Source organism: Caloenas nicobarica, chromosome Z, assembly GCF_036013445.1.
Source record: "Caloenas nicobarica isolate bCalNic1 chromosome Z, bCalNic1.hap1, whole genome shotgun sequence".
NCBI classification, from domain to species: domain Eukaryota; kingdom Metazoa; phylum Chordata; class Aves; order Columbiformes; family Columbidae; genus Caloenas; species Caloenas nicobarica.
The window spans coordinates 53,071,446-53,088,769 of NC_088284.1; the positions used below are offsets into that span (position 1 = coordinate 53,071,446).

The 17,324-nt window shown below is 38.2% G+C and overlaps 1 protein-coding gene across 23 annotated transcripts in view; it reads right to left on the bottom strand.

Moving 5' to 3' along the window:
* The window catches only part of AOPEP (aminopeptidase O (putative)), a 199,283-nt gene that overhangs the window by 159,263 nt on the left and 22,696 nt on the right, over positions 1 to 17,324 (bottom strand). For 22 of the 23 annotated variants that reach the window (XR_010607772.1, XR_010607782.1, XR_010607780.1 and 19 more), the window contains exons 3-5: positions 16,111 to 16,277; positions 8,566 to 8,722; positions 4,063 to 4,311 (exon numbers count right to left, since the gene is read on the bottom strand). Coding sequence is in view for 5 of the 23 variants with exons in the window: in XM_065655560.1 (XP_065511632.1) it covers positions 4,063 to 4,311; positions 8,566 to 8,722; positions 16,111 to 16,277 (573 nt within the window). In the remaining 18 variants the exon portion in view is untranslated. The remainder of the gene's footprint in view (positions 1 to 4,062; positions 4,312 to 8,565; positions 8,723 to 16,110; positions 16,278 to 17,324) is intronic. The other variant, XR_010607783.1, reaches the window with a different exon arrangement.

A 17,324-nucleotide genomic window follows, 5' to 3' on the forward strand; every position in this document is an offset into this window, starting at 1 on the left:
ATGGTAAGCAGCTTCTAAAGCCATAGGAACACAAGAGATCGGTGCAACTGTGAAAGGCCCTTGATAGTTATCAAGTGAAAAATTACCTCCATGGGAAAAAAAAAGGGAAGGGGAAGGGAAAGGGGAAGAGAGGAGAAGAAGAGAAGAGGAGAAAGAAGGGAAGGGGAAGGGGAAGGGGAAGGGGAAGGGGAAGGGGAAGGGGAAGGGGAAGGGGAAGGGGAAGGGGAAGGGGAAGGGGAAGGGGAAGGGGAAGGGGAAGGGGAAGGGGAAGGGGAAGGGGAAGGGGAAGGGGAAGGGGAAGGGGAAGGGGAAGGGGAAGAGAAGGGAAAGAGAAGGGAAAGAGAAGGGAAGGAGAAGGGAAGGAGAAGGGAAGGAGAAGGGAAGGAGAAGGGGAGAGGAAAAGAGGGCTTACACAATTAAACACTGGAAGAGAAATCAAGATCTCAAGCAGAGGCTCAGGTGGCACAAAATGTTTTACTTTCTGTATTAAAAAAATACTTCCTTGGGGAATGAAAAAGAATAAGGAATTTGGAGTCTCTTTAGCTTTTGCCAAAAGGAAAGGAAATTGAGTCAGCAGGAAGAGATTTTGAAACACTAGGATTTCAAATGTGATCAACAAAACTGGACTGGGAATGAACTGATTCGAAGAGTGCAAACAACCAGGGAACACACAGACTCAATTTTTTTTATTTGAAGTCTTTGAGCCAGCTTTGTTCACATGAGTAACTACTGGCTCACATGAGAGCATTTGCAACTGTGAAATAACTGCTACTTAAATGCCAATGGGGTTGACAATTCCTCAGGGAGCAGCATGTCATCATCAATAGCATCAAAACATGGTGCTGCTTTCAATACCCTGCTTTTAAACTCTTAGCTCATGAGCACATGAATGATGTGCACCTTTCAGTGTAGTGTGAGGTCACAGATCTCTTCCCTGAACATTCTAATTAGGAGCTCTAGAGTCTTTGCCGTCTGACACACTTCCCTACTCCTTTTCATCCAATTCACTCCCTTCTGCTAGTGAGACAACTTAAAATCAGACAATTAAGTGCTGTTAGGTATTCACAAAACTCTCAAATTTCTGCAGAAAGCACTGAATCTCTGGCTTTCAAGCTATTTATTTTTGGTCCACAGTGCTTTATTCATTTAGTTTATGTACAGTTTAACATAATATTACCAACAAAAATATGTAGGACACAAATTTGGGAGAAGCTATACTAAATCACTTGAACTAAAATAGTGTAAAACAAAGAGAGAGTGCAAAATTAAATCCTCCAGCTTCAAAGATCTGCAGAAAGCAAGAGGGGATGACTGCAATTATTTTACACATTCAGGATCCCACTTCCATACAGAAGTCCACAACAAATTAAAAAACACAGGAAGAGATGTGCAGAAAACGCAAGTAAAATCAATATGCTTTCAACCAGATTTTTTTCATAAAGCATCTGTCAGAATTGAAGAGAAATGCAGTTGACCCACAGCAGCAGCTGCTGGAATAGATAGCTTAAAACACCTAATCAGGTCACTCTATGCAAGAACAATCATTTCATACCAGTCTAAAATGTTGGAGAAACATACCCCTTAAAGAAAGGGAAGTATTTTGGGGTATAAAAAAACACAGTAAGTACTGGCTAATGAGGAACAGACAAAGAAAAGTGCCAAATGCTGTAAAGCCCTGATACTTCAGATAATGACTGAAATTTAAGACTGCTTCCTTCCCTGGCAGACAGGAGTACAATTAGAATTCTCAAAACAAAGCTCCTTTATGCTGGCATGCTGTGTTATGTTTATACTGCTACAGATAGACTAGAAGATAAAAAAATAAATATTACAGCGCCCTTTTTAACCCAAGCTAATAGCTAACTGTTTTTTTTTAATGTGGGTTTGGACATGGTTTTGCACATAGCTTATTCTTAACTGAAGTCATTTAGGTAATTATCATTGCATGCAAAGGAATTAACCATTTAAGTAGCTTGCTACATACATAGAAGCCTCTATTTGAAAAATCACATGAAACAAGAACAAACAAGCTATTATGAGTCACTTAATTTCCTTTGCTGTCCAAATACAGCCTGACATTTAAACAGCTTAAATTATTCCTTTATTTCAATTTTGAAAAATTTGGATGTGCCTGGCTAGATGAACTGTTGAATGAAAAGCATCAGGAAGTATGCATGCCCTTTCTTTCATCCTTTACTTATATTCAGTGATATGGATCACTTGGAAATGACAGTGGTTAGAAGATGTGGAGGGAAACAAAAGCATAGGGTTTTTCTCATCTCCCTCACAAAGAAAGCACAATTACAATATTCTGAACGCACGATCTGGACTCAGATAACCACAGATGGTTTTAGAACAGAATACCCTGCAGGCATATTTTCCCTGTAAATTCTGGGAAAGGTGGGAAGCTCTGACAACTTCCCAAAGAGCAGTAGCGTATCAACAACCAAATCTTGAAGATTTCTCTCACTGCATGCTGTCATTTTGGCCTAGACATCTCTCTCCCCTTCTCGCCTCAGTTTGCACTATTTGTGCAACTTCCTCTGATCACTGCTCTTATCATACAGCTAACTAAAATGGCCAGTTTCCTTCTCAATTACAGTGATGATCTATGAGGACCTGTGTCAACCTTTGTGTACCATGCCTGACAACTCAGAGGAAATCGCTAAGCAGCTCTACCATACAGCTCCAAGAACACGGTATGCAACATCACACTTATGTCCAAATCAAACCACTATGCAAAGCACCAGAGAATATAGTCTGTGGTAGGTGCCCAGAGCAACCAGGACTCGTGTAAGTTCTTGATGCTTTCATTTAGGAGTTCATTGAAAGAACAGCTATCACTGAAAATTCAGTAACCAGTACATGGTAACTACAAGTTAATGAGGCTTTTATGACAGAGGATGGTCACTGAATGCTTAAGTTTTAAATTTTACAGATCTTCATAAACAAAACAAAAGTAAACTTATACTAAAAACTATAATATATTATTATGTGCCAGCATAATTTTCTACTTTTATCCCTAAGAAAGATTGCAAAAGGAAAGCTGTATAAAAAAACCTATAAAAATAAGAAACAAAATACATAGCATGAAACAAAATGTCTCCTTATTTGATTAATTATACGGTTTGTAAAAAGAAATAAACTTCTGGTTCATCTAAACTAGCAATTTGTGCAATTTGTTGAAGTTGCTACAGATTTCAAACCTACCCAACAACTGCCTAAAGATCTCCAAAATACAAAACTGATAGTCTGGGAATACATGTTTCCTTTCAGTCCTCATCTTTGTAACAGAGTTTTGCCCTTAATTCTTCCCTTGGATGTTTTATCCATCACTCTGCTGTTGGCACTAGGCACACAGTGAATAAAACCAGTGTTTCATTCTCTGCTATTAACAAATAGTATCTCATATATTTTTAAGAAAAATAAAAAGTAAATGGGGAATTTCCATTGCTAGGGCATTGCCTTACAATTAATAGAGCTAAAATTGTATTGTCATTCCACAACTGGGAATTATACTGTAAAACCAAAAATATTTAAATAAACATTTTATTCTCCATAATTTAATTAAAACTTGATAATATAACCCTCACAGTTTGCCTTACTCAGCTTCCAAAGTCCAGTTTTTACTAGAAACTCATAAATCACAAAAGGCTTATCAATAACTCTGCATCTGGATTTTAACATGCTCTTGCTCTGTCAAGACATAATGGTAAAAACAATGCCAAAAGAAAACATGACAAAATGATAGCAGCATCAAGTACTGAAATCACTAGAACAAATAAAAAAACTTCAGTTTGGCAAATCAGGAAATTCAGACCCACATGTCTAAGGAGCTTATGTTTTCCTTCCCTGAGCCCTGTTAAAACTAAAATTAAAGATGATAGCATAAAGGATACAAACAAACCTACTTACATGAAGCCAGAACTAGAGTTTTAAGTTTGGTTTAAGAAAAATAGCACAACAACTTTATATTGATAGCAATTTGACACTGTTAACTAGCTCATGAAAGGAGTCTAACGAAATACAGGAGATGAGATAGATTTTAAGAAGTTTCTTTACCTAGCCATTCCCAGGCTGGAAAAGTTGGAAGGAACTATCAAAACATCAAGCCGGGAAAAAGGGTGGGTACCCAGTGTGGTGTAAGCAGCTGAGAGGCACTGAGGAATTAGCTGAAGCAAATGTTCTTCGCAGTGTTCCATAAGGCACCAGGGAGCAAAGACTCTATAAGGAATAACTGCCTGCAACATGGCAGCAGGATTTTGGAAACGGCAGGGATATTCCACATGACCACAGATTTCTTCATGCCATCTGACAATAACAAAAGGAAACACACAAACAAACAAACAAACAAAATTTTAATATGATGCCACAAATGTGCACACTTGAGTATGCTAACACAAGGATATTCTTTAAATATCAGAATAAAACATAGTTTGCATAAAACCAAGTCATTTGTACTCTCACACTGTTCACACGTACAGCGGTGTGAAAACACTCATTAATATGTGTCTGAGTAGCAGTGATACAGTTACTTATAACTAAAAAAAAAGACTAGTCAAACCTTGTTTTTGCAATAGATAGGCATCAAAAGAACAAGTGCTAAAAATGTACGTAAAGAAAATTAAGTAACAATACAAAAATATTTATTCAGAAAATTCCTATTCAAACTTGACCATGAAAATAAAATTTTGTACATATTAACAAAAATATAATAAGTGCAACTAGACTGAAATTCAACAGGGTTTTTTTTTTCTGCTGTTACTCAAGTTCGCCAAGAGTTTTTATTGATTTGTTTTTCTTAAGTAAAAAACAATAGTAGAAATCAATTCAGGTTTGTCACTGTAAACATTTGAAAACATCACACTAGGATCAAGCTTACTTCTACATTACTTTTACAGGATATTCAGAGCTGTAGCTGGAAGGAAGGGGGAGTAAATCAAGTCCTTCCTAAACACTGAGTCATATACCTTCACAGAAAATTATCTGCCCAAATAGAGTCGTATCTAAGCAGAAATCAGGTTCATGTTTTCACCTGCTAGCATGTCTTCTGTACAGCACAGAGCCTCTCCTTGGTTTGAAATTTCACCTGAAGGAAGCTGGTTCTACTATGCCTGGACAGGCAAAGCACTTATTGTTATTGTACCTGGCATCACCCAAAGGATTTATATTTGGAAGATCATGATCCAGGCGAGTGCTGACACTAAACAAAATGATAACACGTAGAAAAAGACTATATTTTGCTGAAGTGCCAACACACTAACATCTTACATAACTCTTTCTGTGAAAGAAGTGGACCCCAAGCTATTTCATTGATTACATATGCAAAGAAACTACACCCATCATTATACAGTATTTTTCCAAGGGTGGTGTAACCTAGTATATTTCTGCTTTAAAACAATGTCACTTTGTATTTAACTATCAGAGTTAAGATTAGGCAAGAACATGAAGGGTAGCACCTTATCTCTTATAAATAAAAGTTGCTAAGTCCTTCCAGGCCACAAGCAGACAGGAAACTTACTTAAAACCCTAGCCCCATGTAACATTTTCTTTGATACAGTCTACTTATGTCAAATGCACTGGCACCTGGACATAAATTACATTACACATTTCAGCTGAACTTCTTTCAGAAATCCTCCCTTTTCCTGCTGCCTAAGAGCTCATCTCCATTACTTTATCTAAGACACTACCTTAACATTTGCTCGTCTATCCATTTCACACCCTTTCTAGAAATGTGTGCTACTGTGCAAAATGTTTGCATGGTTACCTAGTCTTAATGACTAAAATAAGTAAAAAGTCTCTGTTGGGCTAGCTCTCAAATAAAGATTAAATAGATATAACTATAATAGCAGATTTTTAAGGACATAGATTTTTATGTCCTAAATAAATGCAAAACAACCTTGTACGCTTAGGCTCTTCTGTTTTGTTTATGCATAATGGACACCACACTTGCAGAGGACCTGGTTTTGTCATTTTTTTTTTCTGAAATGCATCAGTTCTGTTTCTTCCACTGTCATGAAATCAATTGCTGCAGATACATCACACTACCTGTGCCAATTAACTCATCCAATGACCATCACACTGATTAAAACTTCACTAATTTTCTCCACAAAAAGCTACAAAAATATTCCCCTTTCTTCAGAAGTTTTACAGAAAATGGTAGCTTTCATTTATTCTATCAACACTCTGTCAGAATAATCTCTTGCACCAAATCAATAAGAATTCCTATTACTGAACATGCCATACATGAGAGAGGAATATATAGTGAAAATCTACATAGTAGAGGAATAAACATAAAATCATTTCTAAAAGCTTATCAAATGTATAAACTATTTTAAAGCTTGAATAGGCATGTCTTACTGATCTTAGATAAAATATAAAAATTCCTACTATCAAGATTTCGTAGAACTTTTAAAAAACAAACTAGCCAAACTGCAAGCTGTGAGAATCCCTTAATTGTAAATTCCAATAAGAAATCCCTATTACATCCTCAAGTTCCAAAGTCTCACTAGCTTTACTGAAACAGGACGGGCTTCCATTGTCTTAATGTTAAGACAGTATTAGTCCGAAACAGCTGTCTAAAAGGCAAGTATTGTTTCAGCTAAGTTTCTAAATGCATAACAGAAAAAATACAGCCTGACTAACCTGATCATCACCTACAACAAAATAACATTTTCTGTTGACATGGGGAGAGCAGTGGATATTGTTTGCTTGGACTTCAGCAAAAGATCAGAGTTTCCCACAGCCTTCTCCTGGACAAACTGGCAAGATACAGACTGGACGGGCAGTCTGTAAGATGGGTAGGAAATTGTCTCACAGGACACACTCAGTGATGATGAATGTTTTTTACTCAGGCTGGCAGCCTGTCACAAGTTCCCCAAGGACTGATGCTGGGCCCCACATTGTTCAACATCTTCACAAATGTCCTGGATTATGGGATTGGAAGCGCCCTTGCCAGGTTTGCTGACAGCATCAAATGGGGCGGTGAGGTGAACACATCAGAAGGGAGAACAATATTATTAGAGAGCTGAGCAGGCTGGAAGTATGGGATAGCAAGAATAGTGCACGGTTCAATGAAGACAACTGCAAAGTTCTGCACCTGGGATGACATAACCAAAAGAGCCCAGCAGAGGCCAGGACCTGTGTGTTTAGGGAGCAGCCTTGCTTAGAGGGACCCAAGGGCTCCTGGTGGACAACAAGGTGAATGTGAGTCAGCACTGCACTGCTGCAGCAATGAAGGCTGCATCTGCAGGGGCATTACTAGCAGAGATAGAAACAGGACCACCCCACTCTATCCAGTGCTTGTTGGGATGCACCTGAAATATTGTGTCCAGTTCTGGTCCCCACAATTGAAAAAGGGCACAGACAGACTGGATAGGGTCCAAAGGAGGGCAACGAAAATGATCAAAGGGCTGGAGAACCTGCCCTGTGAATAAAGACTGAAGGAGCTAGAAAGGGAAGAAACAGGAAAGAGGGGAGAGAGCAGAGGGAGGGGAGAAGACGCAGGGGGATCACATCACAGTATTCCAGTACTGAAAGAGCATCTACAAAGAGCATAGAGGAGCTCTCTTCACAAGGAGCCACATGGAGAAGATAAGGGGCAATGGGTGCTAGATAACAGCATCTAAGTTTCCCTTCCCAGGAAAGATTGGACCAGATGATCTTTCAAGGTCCCTTCCAACCTAGGCTGTTCTGTGATTCTGTGACTCTCTGAATTTGAAAAGCTGGGAGTAACATGCGAGGAAATAAAGTGCCATGTCCAAGTCTTCCGCTAACTATGGTTAATACACATGGAAACAAGTGGTATTTCTCCAGGGACTTAATTTTTGGCTTCAAATCTCATTTGCAGGCCTATATAGTATTGTTCTGCTCAGCCATTGCTCTGTAACAATTTAAACTCAATGAGCAGTTTTCACTAGATTCGAAGGAAGAATAGATGTATTCAAAATAATTATATTTCTACAGGTTTGGAGAAAGACAGCTAAGTAAGCACTGCATGTACTAGACAACAGAGTATTTTTTATTGAAAAGAATCAGTGGTTTAACTGTATTTTATGGGACCATGCAACAGGTCTTTCATGTACACAGTCACTACACATCATCCCAGGCAAACCACTGCACAGGCCAGCTCCACCTCTGGGATGGGACAGAACAGGAAGAAAAAAGCAGGTGAGCAGGCAATATTGTAGCAGGGGCTATTAGGTATCCAGAACAGACCAAGTCTAGTAACATGAAAGATCTTAACAGCCAGGCATTGTGAGAAACACGGGAGGACCTGGTATTGCTGCAGCAGGGCATTAAGAGACACAAGATATAAGATCCAAATCCAGAGGACACTTGGATTTATTAACCCCATTGCTCACTAAGCAGCTTGTTTTCACAGAAGAAGAACCACACCCTTACCCATGAAATAATACCTTTGGAATTATTTTCCTGTCAAGATTTTTCTGTTCAGATTAAACAAGTTCTATTTTGATTCCTGTACTGTTATGACTCATTTTCACATTCCATAAATGAAAATGCTACCCATGTATCACATTTTTCAACAATATTCTGAACACTGACCTGAAATCAGCTTGTAAAGATGGCAAGGAAAACTCAATGTTCGCCTGAACAGCAGCTGTGAAGGACTGCTGTCTAACTTCCTGCCAGCACCCCACAGCAATAGTGAAGGTGGATGCTGGCATTGGCATAGTCACATAGTAGTACCAGCTCAAGATATCTGCAAATAAAAAGAACATTTTTACAGACTCATCAGTCACAGCATACATTCAATACTTGACATTTTTATGTACTTGAGATTTTGGGCCAAACCTCCCATCTTGCATCCTGGTATTTCTGTTGAGGAAAGAAAAATCATTTCACTGAGACATGTAAGATGAGTCATAAGCAACAACCATGTATTCAGTACTGCCTACTTACACCTGAAACTTCCTTCTGTCTGCTGGTGTCTTTATCTATACATAAATAATCCATAAGAGGGATGTTATTAATGCAGCTTAACATGACTGTACTGTTACTGCCCAAGAATTGCATCAGACACGAAATCTAATAGCATCTTTAGATCCATACACACAGAAAGATTAAAATTTAACTCTTTCAACCCTGGATCAATGGCCTTATGGTTTTGTCTTAACTGTATTATCTCGCACAGAACAAAATCTCATCTTTGTGTTCTGAACAGTACCAAACTGACAGGCAAGTTCTAACAAAAACCACCAGTGCTTGTGAATTGGACATGACAAGCTGAGATACATGATGTGCAAACCAGGCAGTGAGAAATCAAAGCTTAGAATCAGATGGGATATTGCCTAAGTCAATGATTTGGTCATGATAATGCAGGAGCTGCTAAAACAGGATTAGAGAGTCTATTAGAAGGTAAAAAGATGATAAGTCTTACCATTATGGGAACGCAGTGCTGGAAGACAAAAAGTGCAGTATAGGATGGCTGTATCTATGAATAGGTTTGGATAAACTGGAGGATGTTTTAGGACAGCATGCTTTTCATTAATCTAAATGTTGCTTAGGTTTTCTGTTTGTTCCTTTAAAAAAGGTATAGCTTAAGGGTCACATTCAAGTACTCATTTATGGTCACAAATACAGTTACTACGTCATACTAATAGGTTAATTAGTCTTTTGGAAAGAGTATAGCATGAGTTACAACCTGCTGAATCACATGCAAATAACTGTAGCTGTGGCAACTGTGGAAACATACAAACTTCGGTTACTTTAAGAGAACAATAATACTTGTTCTTTAGCAATAATACTCGTTCTTTAGCAATAATACTCTGACCAGGGCTATGGAACACTACCAAAAGGAAAAAGAGGGAAAAAACCACAATCCAGTGGTGCACATAATGCACAGAGGCAAAGAAATAACTGCAGCAAAGCACCTCTGGGTTTCCTGCCTTAATGACCACAGAAGGTCAAGCTGTCCAAAGGAAGGACTTTGTGAAGTCTTATAAGTGGCACATAAAGCCTCTATCTCTTAGATGCACTAGCAACCACTTACACTGCCTCACTCCATTCCACTTTTGGCAACATCGACTACTACCATCAAAAAACTTTTGTCTTTATTGTCAGATGAACATATATTACTCCCATAATTTTCCTAATCTCCTGTCAGTATCTGAGCAGAAAGAATTTATTTGCTCCAAACACATTAGGAACAAAGAGGATAACTGCTTTGCCAAATTCCCTCCCTCTCCCCCTGCTTTTTTTATTAACTTACCAAAGCTACAAATGAGCCAAGGCAAGCGAATGCCACCTTGAGAGAAAGAGGTCACCCAGGACAGAAACAATTTATTATTCTGAAATACCAAACTCCTGATGTAGAGAGTTTCATTGATACAAACTGCTAGAGGCCCAAGCCTGCAAACCCTGCAGATAATGGCAGCTTTACTGTTGACTTAAATGCATACCAGAGAAGGCCAATAGGTGGTCTACAATACATTGTGTAGCATGTTATATACAAAGCATTACAAAATGCTCCATGCAGTTATGTTAGTTGTAAAAACTTAAGAGTTAAGTAACAGGAGAGGAAGAGTGAAAATTTGAGGAATCATAATGGAAAAACAGTAATGTGTTTTCAACTGAGTTCTGAAACAGCATGAAAGTCAAAAGACAGTCACAGAAAACTGTTCCAGAGGGTAGGAGGTGTAAAGGGGAAAGCTCTCACAACAGTGAGGAGATTGTCTGAAAGGGTGTTGGCCTGTGTCACGCAAACAGAGGGAGCAGAGAGGGTTACAGGGAGAAACAAGTTTAGCAAGACAGGCTGGAGCAAGCAAGACCATAAGGGTTTTAGGGTAATTTGAACAGAATCTCAAAATGAATGGGGAATCAGTTCAGCAGTCCGGAGAGAAGAACAGCATGTACTGCATTCAGAAATTTATGTGAATTAGCAACGAACATATACTATTCAGAGCTGGAGCAAACCTTGCAAAAGGGTGAAGGTACCAAAGACAGTTTTTCTTTCTACTTGTTTTCAGATTTATCTAAATTAGGATTTCCCCTCTAAAAAAGACGAAAAAAAAAAAAGAAAAAAGGCAGCTAACATACAGATCCTTGTCTTTTTTTTTTTCTAAGCCCCTTATATTTTGCAGGCATTACAGAGACCACGCAAACTCTGGATACTCCCAGAACAGGATCCAACATTTATACTGTCTTTACACACCTAACTGGGGCTGAATCAATTTCCTGAAGGGCTTTTAGATGCCTTCTGCATTCATACTCGAGAACTGTGTAGGAAAAACATATATTTATCCTATAGTTTTTTGTCTTGAACAACTGAAATCAGGTGCACTGGCATGACAAGTGAGTTCTCTCTGCAGTGTGTTCACTGATCAGCGACTGAAATGGTCTTTATGCAGGCAAGACTTCTCTACAGCAAATACTGTGAAATACAGTTTCAAACAGAGTCTAATCCTCATTTATCTTATGTCTTCTCCTCTCACTACTGGTAAGACTGGCTTGCAGCCTGCTCCTTTCTCCCATAGCTTCACTGCCTTTATTTAACTTTCTTCAGGTCAGTGAGCTTTGTTTTGTTTTCCTTCATCGGTAACCTCAGATGTATCCCAGGGCACAGACTGGTATCACAAGCTCCCCTTTTCCCTGCTCCCCCCTTACCCGGGCTGCCCTCGGCTTCCCAGTGGCTGCCGTGGAGACAGCACCACCTCTAGGGTAAGAGAAAACAGTGCCGCTAAAACGGGGAGACGGCTTGCTTGACCAAAACCAGTGCTCTGTACCATAAAAACATTTTCTGACTAAGAAAGGACATCCTAGGAAAAACAGGAGATTAGGTTGGCTTTAGTCCATGGGAAAAACAGAGGGAGAGCACCTCAGTCCTTTTATGTGTAATGCTTATACCTTCTCCTTAAAACCAAAATTAATTTAAAAGCAACTTGATTCCTACACATAATTCTTTTACAGAATTATAATACTTTCAAAACATTTTTTCTACAGGTAATTTTGAAAACAATTTTCAATATTTTTTTTTTTTCAGTTCTGTCAAGCAAATATGTCATAACTGTGCAAACCATGCAACAACAATCACCTATTCTATACGGTATAAATGAAAACATCCCACGCAAAATTTAGGACTATATTTAAAAAGTGTAGAAAGTTATAATCTATTTATAATTGTGCAAAAGACCAATTTAAAGGCCGTTTATTTCTTCTACTTGAAATAATAATGATGAATGATGTAGTTACTTCCTAGAATTTTTAATGCATTTAGCTGTCTTTGAAACCCCTAAGACTGTTTGAGTCTGTGGAGTCTATTATAAGTAAGGAAACACCTGTTTCTGTTAACTACCTGTTAATGTCAGATGCAAGAAGATTAAGAGTATTTGTACTTATTAGTGCATTTTCCCTCAAATACTTTGCACTAACACAAATATAAACACCACAAAATACAGATTGTGTCCATGATTTACTAAAGAAAGGCAAAACTCAGCTACCTCTAAGAGTGAAAGAGACATAGCCCCACACAGCATCTGATATACAAAGTAAGAGCTAACTCTAATATACAAAACTACAGCTAAATAAGTAGTTATGCCAAAACAACTATTTGGCTGGAGCACCAGGATTAAGAACTCTCTGGCTTTCTGAAACTCTTTGTAACTTGTAGAGATCTTTGACCTCATCTGAAAGCCAGAATTTCCCACAGAGCACCCTCACATTCCTGCCAGAACATCAGTTCAACACTGGCGGGGAGGGATGAGCAGCATGTGATGAGCTGTCAACTCCCATGCTGTAGCTCCTGATAGATGTTGGAGATCAGTCAACAGAAGTACTAGACTCTGTTTTGCCATGTGAAAGGTGAGAGGAGCACAAACAAAAGCAACTGTCGTTGCTGCCAGCTACAGAGCAGCAGTGGCTTCCCTAGCACCATGTTTCCTCTCAATAGCAGAATACACCTTCCCCCTGGAACCAGAGATGGTGAAACAAGATCAAAGACTACATAAGGGCAGAGTAAACACACACAAAAAGCAAGCCAGTCGGTTTCACACTTCATGGCTGAATATCTACTTGTTGAACATGAACTAAAACAAATGGTGTTTGTGACTATATATATTTGCACCTCCTATGTGTTACAGTAACATGCTGAAGGAAAGTAAAACTGACAAGCCTTGAAAAGTAAATCCAAGGGTTAAATGGTTCACCTCACACACACACAGACATATTTCATGGTCCTGTAGAATATTCTCCCAAAGGACATGGTCAATTGCATTTTTCTGATAGATTTTTCTTCTCTAAGTACTCTAGAAAGAATGCACGGTATTTTTAAGCACTTTTAGGTCATACTTGAATAGTTATCATTTGTACTTGAGTAAGTGACGTATCAGTATTTTCAAACAAATGTGGCCTAAATTTATTTCAAATGACCAGATGTGCCATAGTTTTGTAGGAGACAGAATGCAAAAATGGCACCTACAGGCGGAAGTACACTATTACCAAAACCTGCAAATACACGTGCAAAATGAGGAATCTGTGCATGTGAGCTATGTCTCACTATGCACTGGATCACAGCATCCACACATCTAGACATGTAGGTCTGTGAAGCAGAATGTAGATCTCTGTTTAAAAGCATGAAGGTATCATCCTTGCCTGCTGTTCTATTGTCTGCCTGCACACATTATAAATATGACTTTTAAAAGAAAAAGATATTCAGCTAACTTGTAATTCTGTTCAGAATAAATTAATTCACAACTGCTTGCCAAAATGCTTATTCTTCCTGAGAAACTGCATTTTTAAAAATATACTTTTGTGTTTGGCCAGTTATGTGTGATTTTATAAATATGCAGCACAGCAATAGCATAATGTATGTAAATAATTTGGCAAAGAAAAGTTATTTTAATTGAAGCCGCCCTGAAAGGCTTCTAGGTGTGTTTTAAAAATATAAAGACAAAATTTTAAGTTAGATAGGTTTCATATGCCCTGCATAATTGCCTAAAAAGTTCTATGTGGGACAGGATATTTAACACTACAGACAATTTTGAACTTTTTAACTCTTAAAAGTCCTACTAATTAAACTAATGAATTTGTATTCCTAAATTCTTTAAGAATTTATTTAAGGCTTCAGACTAGCACTTGAGCCTTGGGTTTGTTTTGGTTTTTAAATGATTCATTCTTCACAATATTGCTTCTTTCCCTTCTTTCCTCTGTATCCGTTTTGTAAATTTTTGCAACTTCAAACAGCTCTCTAAAGCCGATTTCTCATTTGAAACTGTATATAAGCATCAAGATAATGAGGGTCTCAGCCATGATTGAGTCTTTGAGAAGTACTGGACCACAATGCCTACTACCTTTAAAGAAAACCAACACCTTTGCATCATGCCATCAAAATTAGCATAAATAATTGTGTGTTCCACATATATCTGCAAATAAGCAGAATCTTCCACACTCTTGGGAATTCAATCTTGCGGAGAGGCAGAAAGAAAACTGTTAAGGACAGAAGTGTAGTAGGTCCTCCTGCTGCTTCAGTTCAGTAAAGTTCAGCACGAAACTTTGCCATTGTCACATGGCTCCTAAAGGAGACTGCTTTTATGCTACAGTTGGTTCTTCCCAGTTCACACTTTTCACTCAGCACTTCATTAGCACAGTGAAGCTAAAATGAGTAATTTCCTCTGTACTGGCCTGTCCATTAAAGACTTCTTACAGTATTTCTTTTTCTCAGAGTTCTTAGGGAAGGAAATATACCGAGTTAGCCTTTGGAAAATTAAAACAAGCAAACAAACACACCAAAAAAACCACACACCAACATACAAACAAAACCAAAACAAACAAAAACACCAAATAAACCTCCACACCACACACACCACAAAAACAAAACAAACAAAGCTTTAAGCCGATACATGAATTACTAACAAAAAATGACCCACTGCAACAATGACAAGGATTTAAACAGAAGTCCCTTGTGTTCTCCACAGGGTAACAGTGTTGACTTTGGGTGACCAAGCCCCAGTGCTACCATTAACAATACAGTAGCCTCATACTACTCTCAGCACTCCATTAACAGTATTTTTAAAATGCCTTTCCCCACAACTGATTTTTTTCTTTATCCTTTTTTTTTTTTTTTAAACTAGAGTGACAAAACAATGTTAATGAGGAAATAATTCTTTCACAATACAGCCTTTTCGACTAGCTAATCGGTCTAAGAGAGTATCAATTTTAACTGACCTGTGCCAATTTTTACTGCCTGAATAGTTTTCCAAGGTTTCTATTTCTAGAAATTCACAAAAGCATCCTTCTTACTCTTAATATTTTAGACCACATAACCACCACTGAGGTGCAGAAGGCAACAACTCATTAGCAAGGTCTAAGTGTGGATTAAACTAATTAAACAATGATGGCAGAGCTGTCCTCCTATTCTGAAGTTAAGAGCATGCTTGCTTTCTGGTTGCCGAGACAGGAAAGTATTATTGTCCAAGTGAGCTGAGCAGCTCATCATGGCAGATTTCCATGTTTCAACAGCAGAGACAAGGCTTGAAACAGGCTTCACATAGGCTAAAAATAACCAGACAATTCCATGCAAATGGATTAACTGATGGTTCTCAAATCAAGGACACTTTTCTTCTTTTTTTTTTTTCCCCTCAGGAATAAGTTTGCCTATTTAAAGGGGAACAGAAGAAAGATTCTACCCTTTTCCTAAAGCGACATAACACAATGACCGCTTCTAATCATTGCCGCTAAGCTACACTTGGACTGGAGAACTAAAACTGAAAGGTAATTTTCTACCAAGGCCTGAAGTTGTCAAGAGCCTGATAAGGTACTTCACCTATGAAACATTCAACTGCAGAGTAATTAAAACAAAGCAAATTTATGACAAGGGAGGTCTAGGTTTGGAAAAAAGTAAAATTAATAAAAATGCAGAGAAAAGTAAGTAGATGTAACACACTGAAATGCAGATGGCTTGAATTCATACTACGTTCTCCTGAGGCCTTGAGCAGGTAATTTTTCCATAGAATGACACAGAGATGATAGGTAGACATGTAAGTGCCCTTAAGGCTGGGAACTTAATTATTTCAAAAATCATATATTTACTAAGCTATATTTCTAATTAAAAAATTATTGAAAATAATTTGCTATAGAAAATATTTCATATTTCACCTTCATGAAGCTGGATTGGTTCTGCTGAGTTTTCACCGCTCATTAACACAACAAAGCCTGCAGCTGTTCGGACTGAAGCTTGCCACGTTGATAAGGCAACCGGTGGTTCTTGGCATGGGAAAAGGGCTCTGTTGTTTATTGGTGATCCCATTGTATAAACACATGGCCTAGATGGAAGGAAAAGAGATTGAAGGTGGAGTTACAATTAAAAAGACTGAATACAGTTTTCTGTCAAAAGTCAAACCTACTGTTGTTCTAAGGGGTTTTTTTAACCTCAGCTATGTAGGTTTCAAATCTCTATGACATGAACAAATCAAGGTACAATCTAAGTCATTTAAGGCATGATGAAGAAAAGCAAGATTACCACAATAATTTTTACAAAAACTAGAAAATATTAAATCCAATCTTTCTCCTGTCCTGCTTCTGCTTGAGCCTTTCAGTCTCATGCAATAGCTCTCAGCTGAACCCATAAGACCAAAGAAGGCTTCTGAATATCTTCTGAAGATGCCATTGCAGGGCTTCACCAACACCTGTGACACCTCCCTGTTGTCATCACAGCAGTGCTTTCATTATCTTTAATTCCTCTCTCCATACAGCCTGAAGGCTCAACCAAACTTAGAGCACTCAATCTAGCCTTGAGCCTTAATCAGTCCAAGCCTCAATAAAACTCGGCATTTTTACATTTCTTCTTCCAGTAAGGTAATTCATGCTAGCTCATCTTCCTTTCAGGATGTCAACCACAGGGCATATAAGAGAAGAAAGCATGTCTTCGCTATCAGCCTTCTTGCTTTTCACATGGCAACCTTCCCTGTAGTATTGCTCTACTAAGCAGCCTCTTTATCTAATGCACCTAATTTCAGCTGCAAAATTTCATGCTACCCAATTTCTTTTTAGCAGTTTAGCCACAGCTGGGAAGGTAACAAGGCCTTTCATTAACTTCTTCTAGCTCACTACTGCTGGTACACAGATGTCACAATTCTTGGCTTGCAATTCTTTTGTTGCATTTTGCAGTTTTATCTTAATTCCTAGTACTTGAATAATACCACTTCTTAGCTTAAAAAAGCTAAGTTTTCAAATATAAATTATGTAAACCAAACACAGTCAGTGGGTTTCTCCACCTAAAGAAAGAAAATTTTAAAAGCATCACTTCACTGAACTGAGTTTTTAAAATCCTGTGATATTTAAAGCCAATATTCTAGGAGCACAACACATTA